At 39.4% G+C, this 17,557-nt stretch overlaps 2 protein-coding genes across 3 annotated transcripts in view; one reads left to right on the top strand and one right to left on the bottom strand.

The window, feature by feature from the left end:
- The window catches only part of vti1a (vesicle transport through interaction with t-SNAREs 1A), a 181,256-nt gene extending 176,073 nt beyond the window's left edge, over positions 1–5,183 (bottom strand). For both annotated transcript variants that reach the window (XM_042336671.1, XM_042336672.1), the window contains exons 1-2: positions 4,944–5,183; positions 397–455 (exon numbers count right to left, since the gene is read on the bottom strand). In XM_042336671.1, the coding sequence (XP_042192605.1) occupies positions 397–455; positions 4,944–5,037 (153 nt within the window). In that variant the 5' untranslated portion in view covers positions 5,038–5,183. The remainder of the gene's footprint in view (positions 1–396; positions 456–4,943) is intronic.
- Positions 5,184–6,154: 971 nt separating this feature from the next.
- zdhhc6 (zinc finger DHHC-type palmitoyltransferase 6) lies at positions 6,155–17,411 on the top strand. The gene is made up of 11 exons (XM_007905648.2): positions 6,155–6,272; positions 6,419–7,005; positions 9,440–9,531; positions 11,000–11,159; positions 11,374–11,535; positions 12,006–12,059; positions 14,171–14,338; positions 15,924–15,965; positions 16,253–16,398; positions 16,904–16,950; positions 17,286–17,411. The coding sequence occupies exons 2-11, from the start codon at positions 6,748–6,750 to the stop codon at positions 17,387–17,389; spliced, it is 1,233 nt and encodes a 410-aa protein (XP_007903839.1). The 5' UTR covers positions 6,155–6,272; positions 6,419–6,747; the 3' UTR covers positions 17,390–17,411.
- Positions 17,412–17,557: the final 146 nt, after the last annotated feature.

Here is a 17,557-nt window from a genome sequence, read left to right as displayed (position 1 = left end):
TAGATCATGTTTTTCGGTGGTAATAATTCCTTAAAAAAAATTGGTCACTTCAATCTACGACTGTTTGTGGGACTCTGCTGTGCGCAATTGGCTGTCGCGTTTCACCCACAAAATATACAGTTTACATTTTACAATATATTCTGTGAAGCACTTTGAGATGTCTCGAAGACGTGGTAAGGTGCTATACCAAATGCAAGGATTATTATATTATTATTTATTGTAAACCGTGTAACTAATCAAAATGTTATAAGGTAATCAGGCCAAATGGGATACCTCTTACAATTCTTAAACAAATAGGTGATATTTTGGTTCAAAACTCTAATTTTGAAATCCAATTTCACTGAACTACACTAAATAAAAGAAACATTACATAATACCATTCACTCTCGTGCTTACCAGTTCCCGTGCTTCTTCCATCTGCTTTTCCACATTTCCAACCATATGCTTCTTCTCATCTGTTTTTTAAAAAAATGAAAAATGTCAGTGTTAATAGCATTCTCAGATTAGGCAGATATCAAATTTGCAAAAAGTATATCAGGTATTAAGGAAAATTATACTTTTTATCACCTAAATTAGTATTATTTCAGCCTTCTAATTCAGAAAACGCTGAACAGGTAACCTTGAAGGTTACGAAGCTTACCTTGAATAACTTTTTTTTATCTCCATATACGACAGTCATAATTAAAAAAGTGTCAAAACCTTCCTCTTTCTCAAAGAATATCTTTTTAAAGTTATTAAAGAACTGAAGGCATGAAATACCTTCAGTGTTTATCCACAAGTAAGAAGACTGATAATTCAAGTCAATTACTGACAGCTCCACAAGTAAGAAAAGCATTCAACAATGTAACAGGGCGCTATATCAAATACAAGAAAATCCAGGGTCAAAAATCTCCTGAGGAAGGTAAGCAACCATTGATAAACCTACCTAAGCTTTTACAATAATTAAGTAACATACTCCCAATATTATACAGTATCGAACTTGTAATCTATATTTTACACTCTAGAGAATTTTCTTTCCAAAAGTGATTCAGTCATGGCCCAAGTTAATAAACATTCAACTGCCTTTCCTACTATTCCACAAAGCCATTACTCTAAGGGAAAATAAATTGTTCTAATGTCTGATTTTGCTTGAGGCTTGTTAATGTGTACTCATGTCCTCTGGATCTGCTATCATATTCCAAGTTAAATAACCTTACATTCACATTATCCACGTCTTTCATCATTTTAAATATCCCAATCACATCCCCTCTCAATCTTCTATTCTGGAATGAAAACAACTTCAGTTCTATGAACGTTTCTTTATAACTTACAGCCCTAAGTCCCAGAATCATCCTAGTTGTTCTTCTCTGAACTCTCTTCAATGAATCAATTTAAAGTATTCTTGCTGAAACCCTTTGAACTGTTCTGTCCTGTAGACTCAACAGTAAATCAAAGGGATTACATTACCATTTGTACTGTAGGTACCACATAGCAGCAAGGAATCCTTATTCTATCATTAATTATAGGAATATGTGTCCTGGTCTTCGTCTGCTCAGTACTAATTAATTTCCCTACACTTAACGTACAGTATATTTCTTCAGCTCCCCTCTCGACTCTCTTCCCCCTCCTCGCTCCCTCCCTTCCCTCCCCTCACCCTGACCATTTCCCCCCTCCTCGCTCCCTCCCTTCCCTCCCCTCACCCTGACCATTTCCCCCCTGCTCGGGTCATGACCCAACTGTGCAGCGCCTTGGGACGTCCTCCTGACGTGAAAGGCGCTTTATAAATGGAATCTTGTTGTGTTGTTGTTGTATATTTACATGCATAACAGTATAAATGGTTTCCTGAAAGGAAGGTTAGTTGATACACTCGATAAAACTGCACATTTCAAAACATTTTTATGTAAAAATACATTTAAATGGGATGTATTTTTTCTAAAAAATGAACATTATAAATGCCCACCTAATAATGTCGCAAATGTTTATGGTATGCCGTATGTATACACTGTGTACTCCAGGTGTGATATGGTTATTTTTCTACAAAAATTTACAACTAAGGTAAAGAGTTTAAGTTCCAAAATGCAGTACAACATTCAAGGTTGAAAACTACAAGAGGAATCATCATGAAGAAATGGTTAAGTGAAGATGAGTTTCAATTTTAAAAAGGAAGTTGAATGAGCGGTTGGGTTCCACAATCCATAAGGTCTTATGAAAGAACACGTTGTGAAACATTGCGCTATTCATGTCAGGAGGACGTTTTAAAGCGCTTTACAGAATTCATTGTAAAGTGTAATGACTATATTTTGTAGGCAAACGTTTATTAATAATAATGATAAGTGATCCTTGCATTTGATATAGCGCCTTATCACGTCTTTGAAACGTCTGTAAAGTATATTTTGTGGGTGAAACGTTTAACCGCTTACCCAATTATACACATTCTGTCACAACGACTTAACTGTTTGCATTCTTAAGTCATCAGAAAGGTTATACAGTATTTCTTTTTAATAAGCAATAGTGATGATAATCATACATGTGTAGGCACCCTGATCTTGTGCCATAAGTACAGGCTGGCAGGGGTCAAGCCAATTAGGGAGTCCAAAGTATGTATTGGGGGCACTGCTATAATAATAATAATCCTTGCATTTGATATAGCGCTTTTCATGTCTTCGAGACGTCACAAAGTGCTTCACAGAATATACGGTAAAGTGAATTGACTGTATATTTGTGGGTGAAACGCGGCAGCTAATTGCACACAGCAGCGTCCCACATACAGTCGTGGATTGAAGTGACCAATTTATTATTGGGTTTTTTTCTTGAGGGATTATTATTAGATGTGTGGAGTAAGGAAACCTGCCCAAGGTTTTGCCCTGCCAGGAATCAAACCCAGGTCTCTCGCTTGCGAGGCGAGTGCTCTAACCACTGAGCTACAGGACTCCACACAACTCCAGGATCGCTGGAAAACAAACAGCCAATCCTACACATTTTATCAGTACAAAGCACAAGTAAACTTTTAAACTTTCTTTTGCTTAGCCAGCTGAATCACTGTACTGTTGGAGATTGATTACCATGCCTTCTCTTGCATCTCATTGAAATCCAGGCAGGCAGATCAAGCATCAACCATGCCCTTGAAAACTGCAGGTAAATATGTCACAAATATTGGATCACCAAGTCTACTTGAGAGCTGACTCAGCTCAGTTCTCCCTTCATCATGGAGCCATTCGGGCTCCACTACCTCCATGCAGGATAGTCGCATTTAGTCCATATTAATGGTGATGTATAAATGCGAGTTATTATATTATAGCCACAGCAAATAGTTGACCACTCATTGCTCAAATGGTTCAGAACAACTTAGAATGATTCTATAAAATTTAATTAATTTTAGAAGCCCTCAATTAAGGCATTAAAAGCACAGATTTACTTTTCACATGAAAATAAGATATGGTTCAAATATTAGAACCAAACTAATATTAAAATTTGCTTAACCCAAAGAGGTCAATAGCAATCCATCCGACGTGGGGCCTTTGAATTCATAATCTAGGCTGACACTCAAATATAATAATAATAATCCTTGCATTTGATATAGCGCCGTATCACGTCTTTGAGACGCCTCAAAGCGTTTAACAGAATATACTGTAAAGTGAATTGACTGTATATTTTGTGGGCAAAACGCAGCAGCCAATTGCGCACAGCAGCATCCCACAAGCAGTCGTGGATTGAGTGACCAATTTATTATCTTTCTTAAAGAATTAGCCCCGGAAAAGCAATCCGCCAATCGACTAACAACCAGGTTCCTACTTACTGCTGGGTAAACAGGAGGCATGTGGAGTAAGGAAACTTGCCCAACATTTCACCCTGCCCAGGAATCGAATCCATTTCTCTCGCTTGCGAGGTGAGTGCTCTAACCACTGAGCTACAGGACTCCACCTCTAATGTTGGGAGAGCTGAAAGGTGGATTGAAAGGTGCCAGACGTTGCACAAGACATTAAACCAATGTCCCGCCTGCCTGTCTAAGTGGGCACAGACAAATCCAATGGCACAACTTGAAAAGGGAAAGAAGTTTGTCCCAGTGTCTGAGCAAACAATCCCCAGATAAATAATATTGGTCATTCACTTCATGGCTATTTGTGGGATATTGCTGCGCACAAAATAGGCTGTCACGTCCAGCTACAATACACACATTCACTCCACTCCACAATAAATCCTTTGAACCATTCTGACAACATGATCAGCTGCTGTATCAAATGTCGGGGTTCCTTCATTCCATCACATCGCTTGTTTAGCTGAAGCACCTTAGTTGACATAATTCAGTGGATTTGCTTTTGTTCGTTGCGTGCAAAATAAATTGCTCGTTGAAGTATATATCATATTAGCGGGCGCACTGCTCCAGTGAGCCAGCGGGTAGACTTGTGGAACAGTCTCCCTGGGGAGACGGACGGCGGAAGCAGAAAATGTGGTCTGTTTCAGGAGCGAATGAGCTAAGAATTCCTGCTGGAGACGGATCACCTCGGGGCGGATACCGGAGAAGAGTCCGGCGACGCGACGCGACCGACACGTCGAGCGACTGACGGGACCGGCGGAAGGCCAGCGAGGTGCGCCCTCGGTCTTCCTCGGCCAGCGAGGTCTCAGGCTCTCACCACCCGGATTGTTGGGGGTGGGGTGTGGGGGTAAAGTTTGCGTCCAAAACCCATCCCCCCCCCCCAACAACAACAAAAAAAACCTCAACAACAACACTCTCCTCCCTTCAGAGACAGACGTGGCACCCAATCGACCCACCAGACGCACAGGCAATTCGCTTCAGAGCGTGTGTGTCCCCCCCCCCCCCCCGTGAAAGGGCCTCGAGTCGCCTCGAGGAGGTGATGGATCAAATGCGAGGAATATTATTATTATTATTATTATTATTTTGATGACACTTCCCGGGCTCGAAACACCTCACGAGCGCCGCCGTCGCCGCCGCCGCCGCCCCCTACCTCCGGACAGTTTCGGGATCCTCCCGGTCTTATGAGTGATATCTGCCGTCAAGGTGCCGAAGTCCTGCTCGTAGCTCTCGAACTCCGAGGACATGTTTGTTTACAAATCGAACTGGAAAGTCAGTCTCTCTCTCTCTCTCTGTCTGTCTGAAGGTGTCGCCTGTTCCGGTTTTACCCCCTCGGTTCCTTCTGGAAACTTCTTCCCCGAACCCACCAACCAACCGCCACCCACCGCCCTCCACCCACCGCCCGAGGAATGAATCGTTGGTTTGAGTGGGGGGAAAAAAAAAGGGGGGGAGGAGGAAGAGAAAAAGAGAGAGAGAGAGAGAGGGGGGACTTTTATTTTTTTTTGTTCGTTCGTGAACAAATAGTAGAAAAGCCACAAAAAGGGTTTTTTTTTAAAAAAAGAGATAAAACACACGCGCGCGCGCGGCGGGAAATGTCACACTGTGCGACCATCGGGGGGGGGGGGGAGTCCCGTCGACCGTCCAAACCGTCGATTCAAATTATAAATGCGATTAAATCAAACAAAACTTAAAAACCCACCGCGAACGGTGTGGGGGGGGGGGCGGGAGGGGGGGGGGGCGGGAACCTGACCCGCCCGGAGGGAGATGCGGGTTGCACAGGCCGGACCGGAAGTGCGCGGCGCGCGGGGTGGGGGGGGCAGGAGGGGGCGGGGCGTGGAGGGTGACACTTGTTGACAGTTGAGGCGGTTTGAGTTTGAAACAGCGCGCGGGGCGGGGGCGGGGGCGGGCGGGGCCAGGGGGAGGGGGCGGGGCCAGGGGCGGGGCCAGAGGGGGTGTGGGGGGGGGGGTCAGAGGGGGTGTGTGTGCGCCTCAGTCTAACCGCTGGTGACCCGATGCCTGTGACCCCCCATGTGGGACAGACAGACAGTCAGTGCCGAGTGCGGGCGGAGCGGTCACTCCCCCCTCTCGCCCCCCCCCCCGCAGCGCTGTTGGAGGCGTTGCACTTCCGGGGCATCGAATCAAGTGCAACGGAAGAAGGAAGTTGTGTTGGAGACTGTTTGAGTTGGACGGCGCCGCCATCCTCCGGTGTCCAGCCCCGGCCCCCCAGGCCCCACCCCCAGGCCCCCCCCAGCCCCGGCCCCCCAGGCCCACCCCGGCCCCCAGCCCCGCCCCCGGGCCAGCCCCGGCCCCCAGGCCCCAGCCCCGGCCCCCCGGTGCTCAGCCCCGGCCCCCCCCTCCCGCGCTCCCCAGTGCTTTTCCGCCATCGCTTTTGGGGTTTATTATCAAAAAAAAATGCGCGTTTAAGTTTGTGGAGAGAGTCAGTGCAGTGCAGTGCAGTCAGTGGTCTGGAACATGATCAGAGGTCAGTCATCCTTTTTGTGTGTGTGTGTGTAACGGCTTTTGGGTGTTAACTTTTTTTTCCCCGTCGCATAAAATCTTTGTATTGATGTGGTTTTTTTTCTTTTGCTGCTGTTGCTGCTGCTGCTGTTGTTGTTGTTGTTGTCGCAGGGGCCGGGCTCTCCCGGTGGAGGTGGGACAAAACCGCAACGGGAAGCGACAAACTCCGACCCGCCTCGAACTGGAGCCGGTGCCGCTGAAGTGAGAGAGCACGAGGTTCGCCCGGGATGGACATCGGGACCGTCGGGAAGTGACGCGATTCCCAATCGACGTCAAGTCAGCGCAACGTTTTTCAGAGCTGAACTCCGGGACGCGTTCGGCGGTTCGGTTCCCACCTCTCTCTTTTTTTTTTTAACCGCCGGATTTCGACTCGTTTCTCCTCTCCTGCTGCGCGTCAGCCGAAGGCCGCGCGAAGTCCTCGTCGTGAAAGAGAACCCGCAATGTGGTCGGTTGTCAGGTTTGAAAACCTCCAGGAACTGAAAAGGATGTGCCACTGGGGCCCGATCATCGCCCTCTCCGTGATCGCAGTGTGCAGCACTGTGGCTATAATGGACTCTGTGTGTTGGTTCTGGCCGCTCGACACAGCAGGTGGGAGCATCAACTTCATTGTGTTGATAAACTGGACCGTTCTTATACTTTACAACTACTTTAATGCAATGTTTGTCGGTCCTGGCTACATCCCCCTCGGCTGGAAACCGGTAAGAAATCCTGCTCATTGTGTTTTTTTAAAAAAAAAAGTTCATTTGTACCATCACGCGATTATTATTTTTTTGCACGCAATAATTGAACATGATCGAGTCGTCGGGGCTGTGTGTACTACATTGGCCGTAAAGAAGTTTAGAAGGTTCGCATATTTTAATATTAAATTTAGCTCCTGCGGTGCTAAAATTGTACGTGATCGGTCATTGGGACCGTGAAAGTGCCTGAAAGTACCTCTGTCAAAAGGAAGACAACAATGTGAACTTATAAAGTACCTTTCATAGAGGAGGATGTTTCAAATTGCTTCATTTGAGACAGAGTAGGAGCCTGAGCTGAATGGAGATAGAGTCAAAGGTGCAGTCAGATAGATGTTTTCAGATGGGTTCAGAAAGTGGAGACAGATGGAGTGAGACAGAGGGATTTGGGAAAAAGTGTTCCGAAGAGTGGGCAAAGTGGCTGAAGGCTCTTTCATTGATGGTGGGTCAGAAGGGATGGGAGACATGAACTAGGGATGGCAAAGAGGAGGGAATTGGTGGGCGAGCAGGAGTCCAAGAAGTTGCATAGTTAGGATGGGACAAGGCTGTGGAGGCATTTAAAGATGACAGGGATCTTAGTCAATCCACTGGGGACAGGATGCCAGGGGAACTTGGTAAGGATGGGAGTGATGGGCTCATTGGGCCTTGAGTGGGAGAGAATGAGGGCTGCATAGTTCTGGCTGACCTGGAGGTTATGGAGGCAAGGGCTGGGGAGTTCCGAGAGCATGGCATTGGAGATATTCAGCCTGCAGGTGAATAAGGTGGGGGCAAGGATTTCAACTCTGTTGGGGTTGAGATCGTGATGGAGAAAGGTGATGTGAAGATGGGAAAAGGCAGACTTGCTCAGGGACGAGATGGAAGATAATGGAAAGGTGCATAAGTGAGCTGGAGTGAGAAACTGGGAAAGTTGATGCAGTCAGTACCGGAGGTGAGAAGGCGCTGGCAGGAGCTGAGCAGGACTGAAACGTGATTCTTTATTTGAGTGCTGCTCTTCCTACAGATGTGATTATTGTGCACGTGAATAATATAAACGTTATTGTTGGAGAACAAATATGTTGAAAAATGCTAGTGCCCGTTTGTCCCTACAAACACAAGTACAATTCCTACAAACACAAGTACAATTCCTGCAAATTTTGGTGCTTTCTGATGAGATGAAATTCTGTTGCTCATATTACTTAAAAGTGCACCTTTTGCTGATATTTTCATAGCACAACAAAAGATTCCTTAAATCATGCATTGTGTCCATTGCACTTTATGTGTTTGTTCATGCCAAGCAACATAAAGTAATCCTGCTGACTTCATGTTGAGAAATAATTTCACAATATTTGCAAGACCAGTTAGAAGAGAATGCCCCATGGATCTCGAGAACTCGAACTGACGCATTGCCAAAACAAAACTACCCTAGAAATGTGTCAGCTTGTCTTTTACATCATCCACACTTTCAAAGTTTTATCAATTTAAATCTATCAAATCTGGATACCTTGTCTGAGAGAATTTTGGAAAATTTTGCTTTCAGCAACCAAAGTCATTGAACTATTTCTTTTCAGTGTACCATCCTCCTCCAAAAAATAAATGCAATTCTCTAAAAAGTTAAATAATAAGCTGCGTGCCAATGCTTTAGTTTGTGCAAAGAATTAAGCACACTTGGGACATCATAGTCTGAAATTTCTCTAGTGCAAGTTGATAGTTTAACTCTGTCTTAAACCATTTACAAAATAATATTACTACCCAGCAGCTGGTTTCAGAGTATCATTGCCAGAGGTTGTATGATGACATGTGTCCTTTTCTGCTCGGTAGGTTGACAAGGGAAATGGGAGAAAATATTTTCAGAAGGCCTAACTCTTTTGAAAAATCAAATCCAATATGCAGGACAGAAAATGGCACAATGGGTTTCTGGGACAAATTATCCCAATGATATTCACTTTTTTTCCCCCCTCCACCCAAAAAATTGAATGGGGGGTATCAATTATCTTCTATTCAGAAATAATTTCTTGAAGTGGTAATGCATTCAACGCACAACTAGTTGTCTAATTGTCCTGTGGTAAATTTAGAATTATTGCATTCTACTAAACATTGAATGCATTCATTATTCACCCACAGTTGCAGTAGCTAGAAGCAACTACTGTAGTATGGTCTGTTAACATAATTGCTGACTTTGCTGTATATACATCTGCCCTACTTTTAAGGCAGAATTTACTACCTAAAAATAACTTCTGGTGGTGCAGGCTTATTTATAAACTAGAAAATTTTCACTGCAATTGCAGCTGCAGAAAAGATATGGGATTTTATTCCTTTGAGCCCTTGTTGCAATTCAAAATAATACAGATTTATGACCCGCTTACACAAATGCACTTTATTCCCCTAATGTTTCTAATATTATTGACTTATTCCATTTAAGGAAAACCCTCAGGAAACTATATACCTGCAGGACTGTAAAATCTGTCAGGGTTACAAGTCACCCCGCTCACACCATTGCCGTAAGTGCAACAGGTATGGTTAATCTTAATTTTATAGCAAAGTACAATTGTATTGTAGCACTTCATTTAGTTATGATATGGCTTGACTTCTTCTTCATTGGTTAGAATAGTGAAGAATTTCATCCAGAGTGTTTAACAATTGAATAAATAGGACTGTTCAGTTGCAGTTCGGTTTCAACTGTTCGTTCATGTTATTTCAAGTTTGTTAACAAAACTAATTTTGGATTGGTAAAAAATGACGCCTGGTCAGAAACAGCCCGACAATGAAGCTGATTGCTTAATACAGGATTTGTATTTGGCAGCATTTTTCATAATTAACACTTAACTATGAATACAATAGTTTCTATTTTCCCTCTTCTCACTGTCTCGCAAAGTGGCATTGTCGAATAACATGTTTTGGGGTATGGTTATACATGTCTATACACACATGTACATAAATAATTTGAATGAAAACGTTAGAGCTACAGAAAGCATTAAATCCACGCATTAAGTTAATTTTCATTATGATTTTCAAACTTTCAATAGTTTGATCTATATAAACTTCTGAACTGATCAGAAATATTAAATTAAAAATAGCAGTAGCCTCCCAAGATCATGACCACATTCATACACTAACATTCCCTTGTGGAAGTTTTACAAGACAAAAAGCACCATTAAAACATTTTAATGTATTTCTTACACCTTCACTTTACTTTTTTTTCTTGCTCTCTCTCATTCTGGTTATTCTCTTTCTTCTCACCTCCTTTCCCAGCTCAATTTTGTACTTCACATGTAATCCCTGAATCTGAAAAGGTTTTACAGAATGGAGAGAAGATAACCAGAAAAGACTCAGGTTTGAATTGGGATTTAAGTGCAATTCTTAATGTGAAGAAAGCTCCCAACTCATTCCTACTATTTTTTTAAATGCACACACACACACACATAATTGCCACAAAAAATAGTTTGCAGTAGCTTGAAAGAGTATTGGGTTCTGTTTGTACTAACCTGAATAAGTAGGAACAAAAAAAGAGCATCTGCTTCACTTTTATCCAGTTCCTGTTTCAGGACATAAGCTTTTTTTTATTTATATCCAAACCTATATACTGTTGTTTCACTCCCTGCTGAATCAGCATTCCATCTTTTTGCATCTGAATTCTTCAACTCAGTTAGTAATCATTGCATTATTGCAGTGTATTTCATGTAACTGATTTAAAATGTGAACAATTCCTTGTGTTAAATTTAGCCTCTGTGACTTCTATATGAAGTATATAATTTGTAATATCCCATCGACCATAGCTTCTTAAATTGTGCAGTCAATTTACTCTGATGCAATGTCAGTAGCTCTTTCAGAAAATGAGGAAGAACAAAATATTCAATAAATAATGGAGAGTCAGGGATTTTGTTGTTGGTTCTGGATATTACATAACTGTAGCTTATAATTTGTGAATTGTGTGAATGCCTATTTTTGATGTTCTGTTAATGTTGTCCTCCTCTGTTTTCAGATGTGTGATGAAGATGGATCACCATTGCCCTTGGATTAACAATTGTTGTGGTCATTTAAACCATGCTTACTTTACCTCGTTTCTGATACTAGCTCCACTTGGTTGTATTCATGTCTCTGTGATATTAATCATGACCATTTACGTACAACTGTACAACAGGGTATGTAATTCACATTAAAAAAAGTTCTTGACTTCTTTAGAGAAATTCTCGAATAGTACTGTGCATCATTGAATTCAATAATGTTATTGAACTTGTATGCACATAAAAGACCAATTTATTTGGATGTTTTGAAACTCAACCTTTTCTGCTTAGGTTTTAGTACCACGTAATTTTACGGGTAAAGTTCTAAGATTTTATTTTTGTGTGTTTTCAGATATCATTTGGTTGGAGTTCTGTAAAGATTGACATGAGTTTGGCTAAAAGAGATCCACATTTCACCATTCCCTTTGGAATTTACGCATTTGCTGCTTCTCTCTTTGCCTTGGGATTAGCAATTGGTACAACAATAGCTGTTGGCATGTTGTTTTTTATTCAGGTAGGTTTTAAATGGAAAGCTTTCCGTTCTAAATAGTTGGCTTATTTCTGTTCAACGATTACATTAAGCTTATTTAGATCCTGCCATTTTAAAGGCAATTTATTGTATTGCAACTAATGCAGTTAATTTGGTAGATAATGCAGGACTGATGCCAAAAGATTTTCAAAAGGATTATATTATAGCTGAAGAGTATAATACACAGTGTGCATATAGGAATAGGACAACGATCACTCACCATATAGAGATTTTTGGTTTAGATAGTGCTTTGTGCTACTACAGATTGCATTGTAATACCTCTTCAATATGAACAATAATGTTCAGGTTTTTCAGGTGTAAGATTCTTTACTGTACAAGAAAGCATTGCCTATTTGGTAGTCAATGAGATTGTTATACTACGATAGATTCTAATAATTAACAGACTTTTGAAGCAAGGATTTCTTTTGCACTGATTAATGTTATCCTTTTTCTAGATGAAAGTGATTCTTAGGAATAAAACCTCTATTGAAATGTGGATAGAAGAAAAGGTAAGCACAGTTTATTCTTTCTATAAATTCTCTTTAAAAGCACGAGAGAAAAATGGATCTTGGATCAGAACATATAATTAAAATGACTGTATTGTTTGGAGATTTCGCTTTCCTAAATCTCACTATTTAAAACTTTATTTTTATTATATACTGAATACATACGGTTGAAAATAATTTTAGAAATTATAGCAGTTAGAGGCCATTCAGTTTATTGGTCCTGTGGTTTTGACAGTGTCTCCACTGGAGCTAAAAATTTAATCCCAATTTTATATTGCTCCCTTTTATATTGTTCCTCTTAATGTTTAATTTCCATTTAAATGTTCTGTTTGTAACCTCAAAATCTATTTCAGCATGTTAAAGTTTCTTCTGACCTCTGACTATTATTCCATTGAAAATCCTAAGCATGTGCTCCCTAATTACTAATTTACCAATTAGTAGGAATAACCTTTCATTATTTATCTTCTCAAAACCTTTCAGAATCCTGGACCATTTTAAACTCCTCTGGTCCAGTATATTATTATATTATATAAAAGTATATTCAACTTTTCAAGTCTCTCCTCATAAAAATATTTCTGTTTGCATACTTGCATGTGGGCTGGCCAGAGCAAAGTGTTGTATAAATTTTAGACCATTTCCTTGTATTCTGTGCCCTTATGTATAAAACACAAACAACGAATATTTTTAATGGACTTCTCTTTCTTCACTCAGTTGTATGTGCTTTGGGTAATGTAAATGAAGTCGAATTTCATATTCTGTTCTATTTTTCAGATCTTTTTCCTGTCTTACTTTCAAACTCCATTCTGTTGTTGTTATTTTCCATCTGACTCTCCTGTTACAGTCTTTCTGTGTACTGTATTCATTTCCCGTTCTTTCCCAGAACCGCTCTCTGGTATAGCAGTATATCTGTACAGACATCACATTTATTTGCAGCAATAGGTACATTGTTAATGTTGACAGGACTGTTGGTAAGATGGCATATAAAATTACATGACTTCAACTTTTTAGTTCAAATACTCATTTAGGGATTTTTGGGTAAGTATTGTCACTACGATCAAATGGAGAACAGCATCTATTCCACGGGTCAGCATCGCAGAATGTGATATAATAGTGGTATAATTTCCTCATCAATTTAAGTGTAAATTATAATATCCTGGACTTGTGGATAGAATATCTATTATTCTGTACTTAAACTATTCCATTTTCTTGGAAGCTACATATTTAAATATATCCACAATTTCCAATGCTTTGGTGAAAGAGCAGGAAAACGTAATTGCGCTTTTAAGAACCATAGAGCTTTCCTTTACTATCCTCACTTTCTCGTTTGGATTAAAACATCTATTTATGTGTTCCAAGCATTGTGGCATTGTAGGAATCTTCACTAACAGGATATCCTATCGCTGTTCCTTTGTGTACTGGGCCAATCATATATATTCAATCGGTACTGAATTCTCCTGAGGATCGGTGACTCAACATCAATATTCAGAGTGGTTCAATGCTCTCACCAATATAAATGACACTGTTCGGACTTCTCTCCAAAATACAATATAAAGTTACATTTGTAAAGTGCCTTTCACGTCGGGAGGACATCCCAAGGTGCTGGATATTAATCGTTTTATCATTTCTAATCATAATCAAGGCATGCATATTAATCATTTTTCTGTTATGTATTTTTAGAGTTTCAGTGAGGTGCATTTCTATATAAACAATTTTATAATCTACACAAGCATACCGCAGATTAGAGCAAAAATCTAATTATACATCAGTAGAGCCAGAGAGAAGCAGTACAGAAGTGAAAGTACTAAACTATGATGCTTCTTTCTGTCTTTAACGGAATGTTTTCAATGAATATTACTCCAGATTCCCCCCCCTCCCCCTTTAGGATTTTAAATTATATACATTTAATTGTATTAACAATCTTCACAGATTATATTTGCTCTGTGAGGTTTATAAGCGTGCCTATTGTCTTTAGAGACACTGCATATTAATGACATTCTAATAATATGCAGTATAAAATCAATCATAAATATATGTCCTATTTGCAAGGCAATTTAGCTGATTCTTAATTTTAACACAAAATGTACGTTTTATGATTTTTATCTATCTCCTTGTAGGCCAAAGACAGAATCCAGTATTATCAAACGGGCGAACATTTCATCTTTCCATATGACCTTGGAAGTAAATGGAAGAACTTCAGGCAGGTGTTTACATGGTCTGGGGTTCCTGAAGCAGATGGAATTGTCTGGCCTGTTCGACAAGGCAGCCACCAGTACTCATTAACGGTTAATTTGTCTCTTATTATCCTTTGAATATTTTTTGATTAATAATATAAAATACATGACTATTTAATTAGTAATTAGTTACTATATTTGCATGCATATTAATCATTTTCCTTTTGTGTATTTTGAGTTTCAGTGAGGTGCATTTCTATATAAACTATTTTATAATATTTACAGCCATACCACAGATTGGAGAAAAAATCTAATTATATTTTCTGTTAGACCAAAAGCAAACTGGGAAGCAGAACAAATGGGACAGGAACATAGTATTTGGTAATAATTTGATTGAAAATCCTGTGGCTCCACATAATATATCTTATTACACCAGTTAACATTAATCATTAGCAAACCTCAAAGGGCCCAATTAATCTTTTTTGATGCTTCCAGAGCCTTCAAGGACCATTATGTTCCAAACCATAATTAGTTCTCACTGAAACTTTTTAAAAACTTAATAAGTTTTAAATGTTTAGAATTGATCTAAATTATCCCATAAGTACGTTTTGAGCTCTGTTTCAAACCAATTATATTTTTTTAAATGAATCTTGTCTTCCCAATTAATGATTTTAATATTTCAATTCACATTGCAGTTTCCTTTAATTGAATGACAAAATTACAGTTCATAGTTTCTCATTTTGTATATCCAGTTACTAACAGTTATGTTCAGTATTTCCTTTCTCCTTTGGAGGAATTATTTAAGTTTTAGCCCCGGTAACAATAATAATAACAAATAATCCTTGCATTTAATAATATTGCTACCAACGTATCAACATTTTCTTCCTCCTTTGGAGGAATAATAATAATAAACAACTCAGCATTTTGAGTTGCCACTGGTTCAAAACTGCTTATTTCATAATAATAGTTTATAAATGCTGTAGCCCACCAGTTTACCAGTATTTTCTGCAGATTCTATACCTTTTGGAATGTTCAATAAATTGTTCGCTAAATGTATTTTAGTCATCAGAATTTTCTGTGAAATTTGTAATTTTCATATGGACTGTAATCGTGTTTTTAAAAACTGGAAGGTCTCTGATTTAAATAAGTGGCAGTACTCACTATGCGCAATTCCCCTTAAAAAATGATTTTATTTCAACTGCTGAACAAAATATTTATCTTTAGTGCCTTCACTGCACCAAAGGCATTAAACATTTGTATTGCTAAAAGGTGTAAAGCAGTGCTTCCCAGAAAACTATTGCACGTTAATTCATGCGGTCTCATGCTAATGTCACAAATTTAAATGTAATCTGGTTTTATATGAATTTAGTACAGAGTTTTGTGATCTGATCATAAGATATACTATTGGGATGATCCGATTTACATTGACAGTTATCACATCTCGAGATTTAGGTTGAGTTTGAGCCTTCCTGTCATCGATTTAAAACATTAGAATTCCTCAGTGAAATTACTTTCTTGTCTGTTTTTGTTATTTTAACTGAAAAGCTAACTTTTTAAATGAATGGCAACCGAATATGTGCATAAATGATCATCTTTTTTTAAAAAAAATCTACGCAAACTCGTGTGGCATGTAGGTTTGGTTTGAGAAACTAATATCAAAATTCTTTGTCAAAGAATCTTTGTTGTCTGTTTGCAGATTGAGCAGCTGAAGCAAAAAGCTGATAAAAGGGTGCGGAGTGTGAGTATCATAGGATGAGAAGTTCAACACCAGAGGGCAGTACTTCACAAAGTTGGAAGGATTTTTTAAATATATTTTGTGAAAATAGATTTTTTGACTTGGAGAAATAATAATATAGATTTTTTTTCAAGGTTTAGATCTGTTTGGACGTATCTGTGCGCATATTGACTGCTGCGTTTGAGTATAAGTACACTTTTTCAGTAAATCCTGTGAAGTGCTTTGAGGCATTCTCCTGATGTGAAAGGAGCTATACCAAATGTAATGATTCTTTTTGTATATACTGCAAGGTGCATTACAAAGTCATTGAAGGCTACAGTGGAGCTTGCTGTCCTATAACAAAAGGAATTAAAACTTTTTTTACCACACCTTACACCGAAGAACCCAGAATCCAACTGAGAAAAGGAGAGCTTATTTTAGCTACAAGAGGTTTGCGGTACGTTGACTGCAAAATGTATGTGTTCATGAAATGTGTATTTATTTAATTATTTATTTAAGCACTTTTTTTGGCCATTCTAAAACATATGCAAGCTATTTTGTTTGACATCCGTGACATTCTACGTGGTAACTTTGGAAACTTTAATGGACTACCCTTCCAAATTGCCCAAGCTTATATTTCTCCCTCACTGAAATAGTTTGCATTAATCAAGATTGCATTTTATGACACTGTTGGAGAATAGTCAAAGTCAAATTGTTCAGCTTTTTAACACTAGTACTCTGCCCTACCTGCCCTCCACCCCCCTGATCCCAACCCACCCCCTGCTCGGGACCAAATCCCTGACTGTCCAGCACCTTGGGACATCCTCCCTTCGTGAAAGGCGCAATACAAATGTAATTTTGCATTGTATTTATCACATTATAAGTAGATCTAGATGGACATAATATCCCTTCTATCTTTATGTATTTTTTAATATCTAACAAATGAGCATGATTCTTTGCAGGCATTGGATGTATGGAGAAAAGATTTTGGACAAGAAAAATGGAAAAGGTAAAGCCAGACAAATCTGCATTGATTCTGAGGAATTCTGTCATTGAGTGAACCTTGTTTGCAGGTTTAATTATACCGACAGCATTTTACTTTTAAACTGGAAAGCTAAACTTAGCACAAATTGAGAAGTACATTGAATAATATGTTTATAAGGATAACTTGCTGTATTGGATTTTAGAGTGCCAATTGTGGGATGAAATGCAGCATTATGTAGCTAAGATAGTGAAGTAACATTAGTGAATTCCTGATGGGGGGGGGCCTTATTATACTAGTTCTACATCAGCAATTTAGCTCACTTCACATTGATCATTTTTATTTTTAAAAATGTTTTTAAGCTGGAGGGCGTGAGCGAGGTTGGTTCCCCAAAAGATGTGTGGAGAAATGCCCATTTAATCCCACCATAGAGAAGGCAGTGGAAGAAGAGAAAAAGGACTTGTGATGCTTTTGATCGACCCTGCTTTTGCTAGTAGTTCTACAAAAACTTTTGTCAACCTGAATACAGAATTTTTTTATCACATTTTATTTTGTACTTGACATGCTTTGGTAAGCCGGCAATTTTCACAAATATTTCCTTTGTAATGTAAAAAATTCCTTCTGATTCTCTAAA

The sequence above is a fragment of the Callorhinchus milii genome, unplaced genomic scaffold, assembly GCF_018977255.1.
Source record: "Callorhinchus milii isolate IMCB2004 unplaced genomic scaffold, IMCB_Cmil_1.0 Scaffold7, whole genome shotgun sequence".
Lineage (NCBI taxonomy): Eukaryota > Metazoa > Chordata > Chondrichthyes > Chimaeriformes > Callorhinchidae > Callorhinchus > Callorhinchus milii.
Note: the sequence above shows the minus strand (reverse complement) of the source record. Positions and strands in the feature narration are given on the sequence as shown.

Excerpts from the sequence above, each read along its gene's own strand:
- zdhhc6 (XM_007905648.2), top strand. The coding sequence starts at position 6,748 with ATGTGGTCGGTTGTCAGGTTTGAAAACCTCCAGGAACTGAAAAGGATG. Across the intron at positions 11,536-12,005 it reads GCATGTTGTTTTTTATTCAG|ATGAAAGTGATTCTTAGGAA; the intron begins GTAGGTTTTAAA and ends TCCTTTTTCTAG. Across the intron at positions 15,966-16,252 it reads CTGATAAAAGGGTGCGGAGT|GTGCATTACAAAGTCATTGA; the intron begins GTGAGTATCATA and ends ATATACTGCAAG.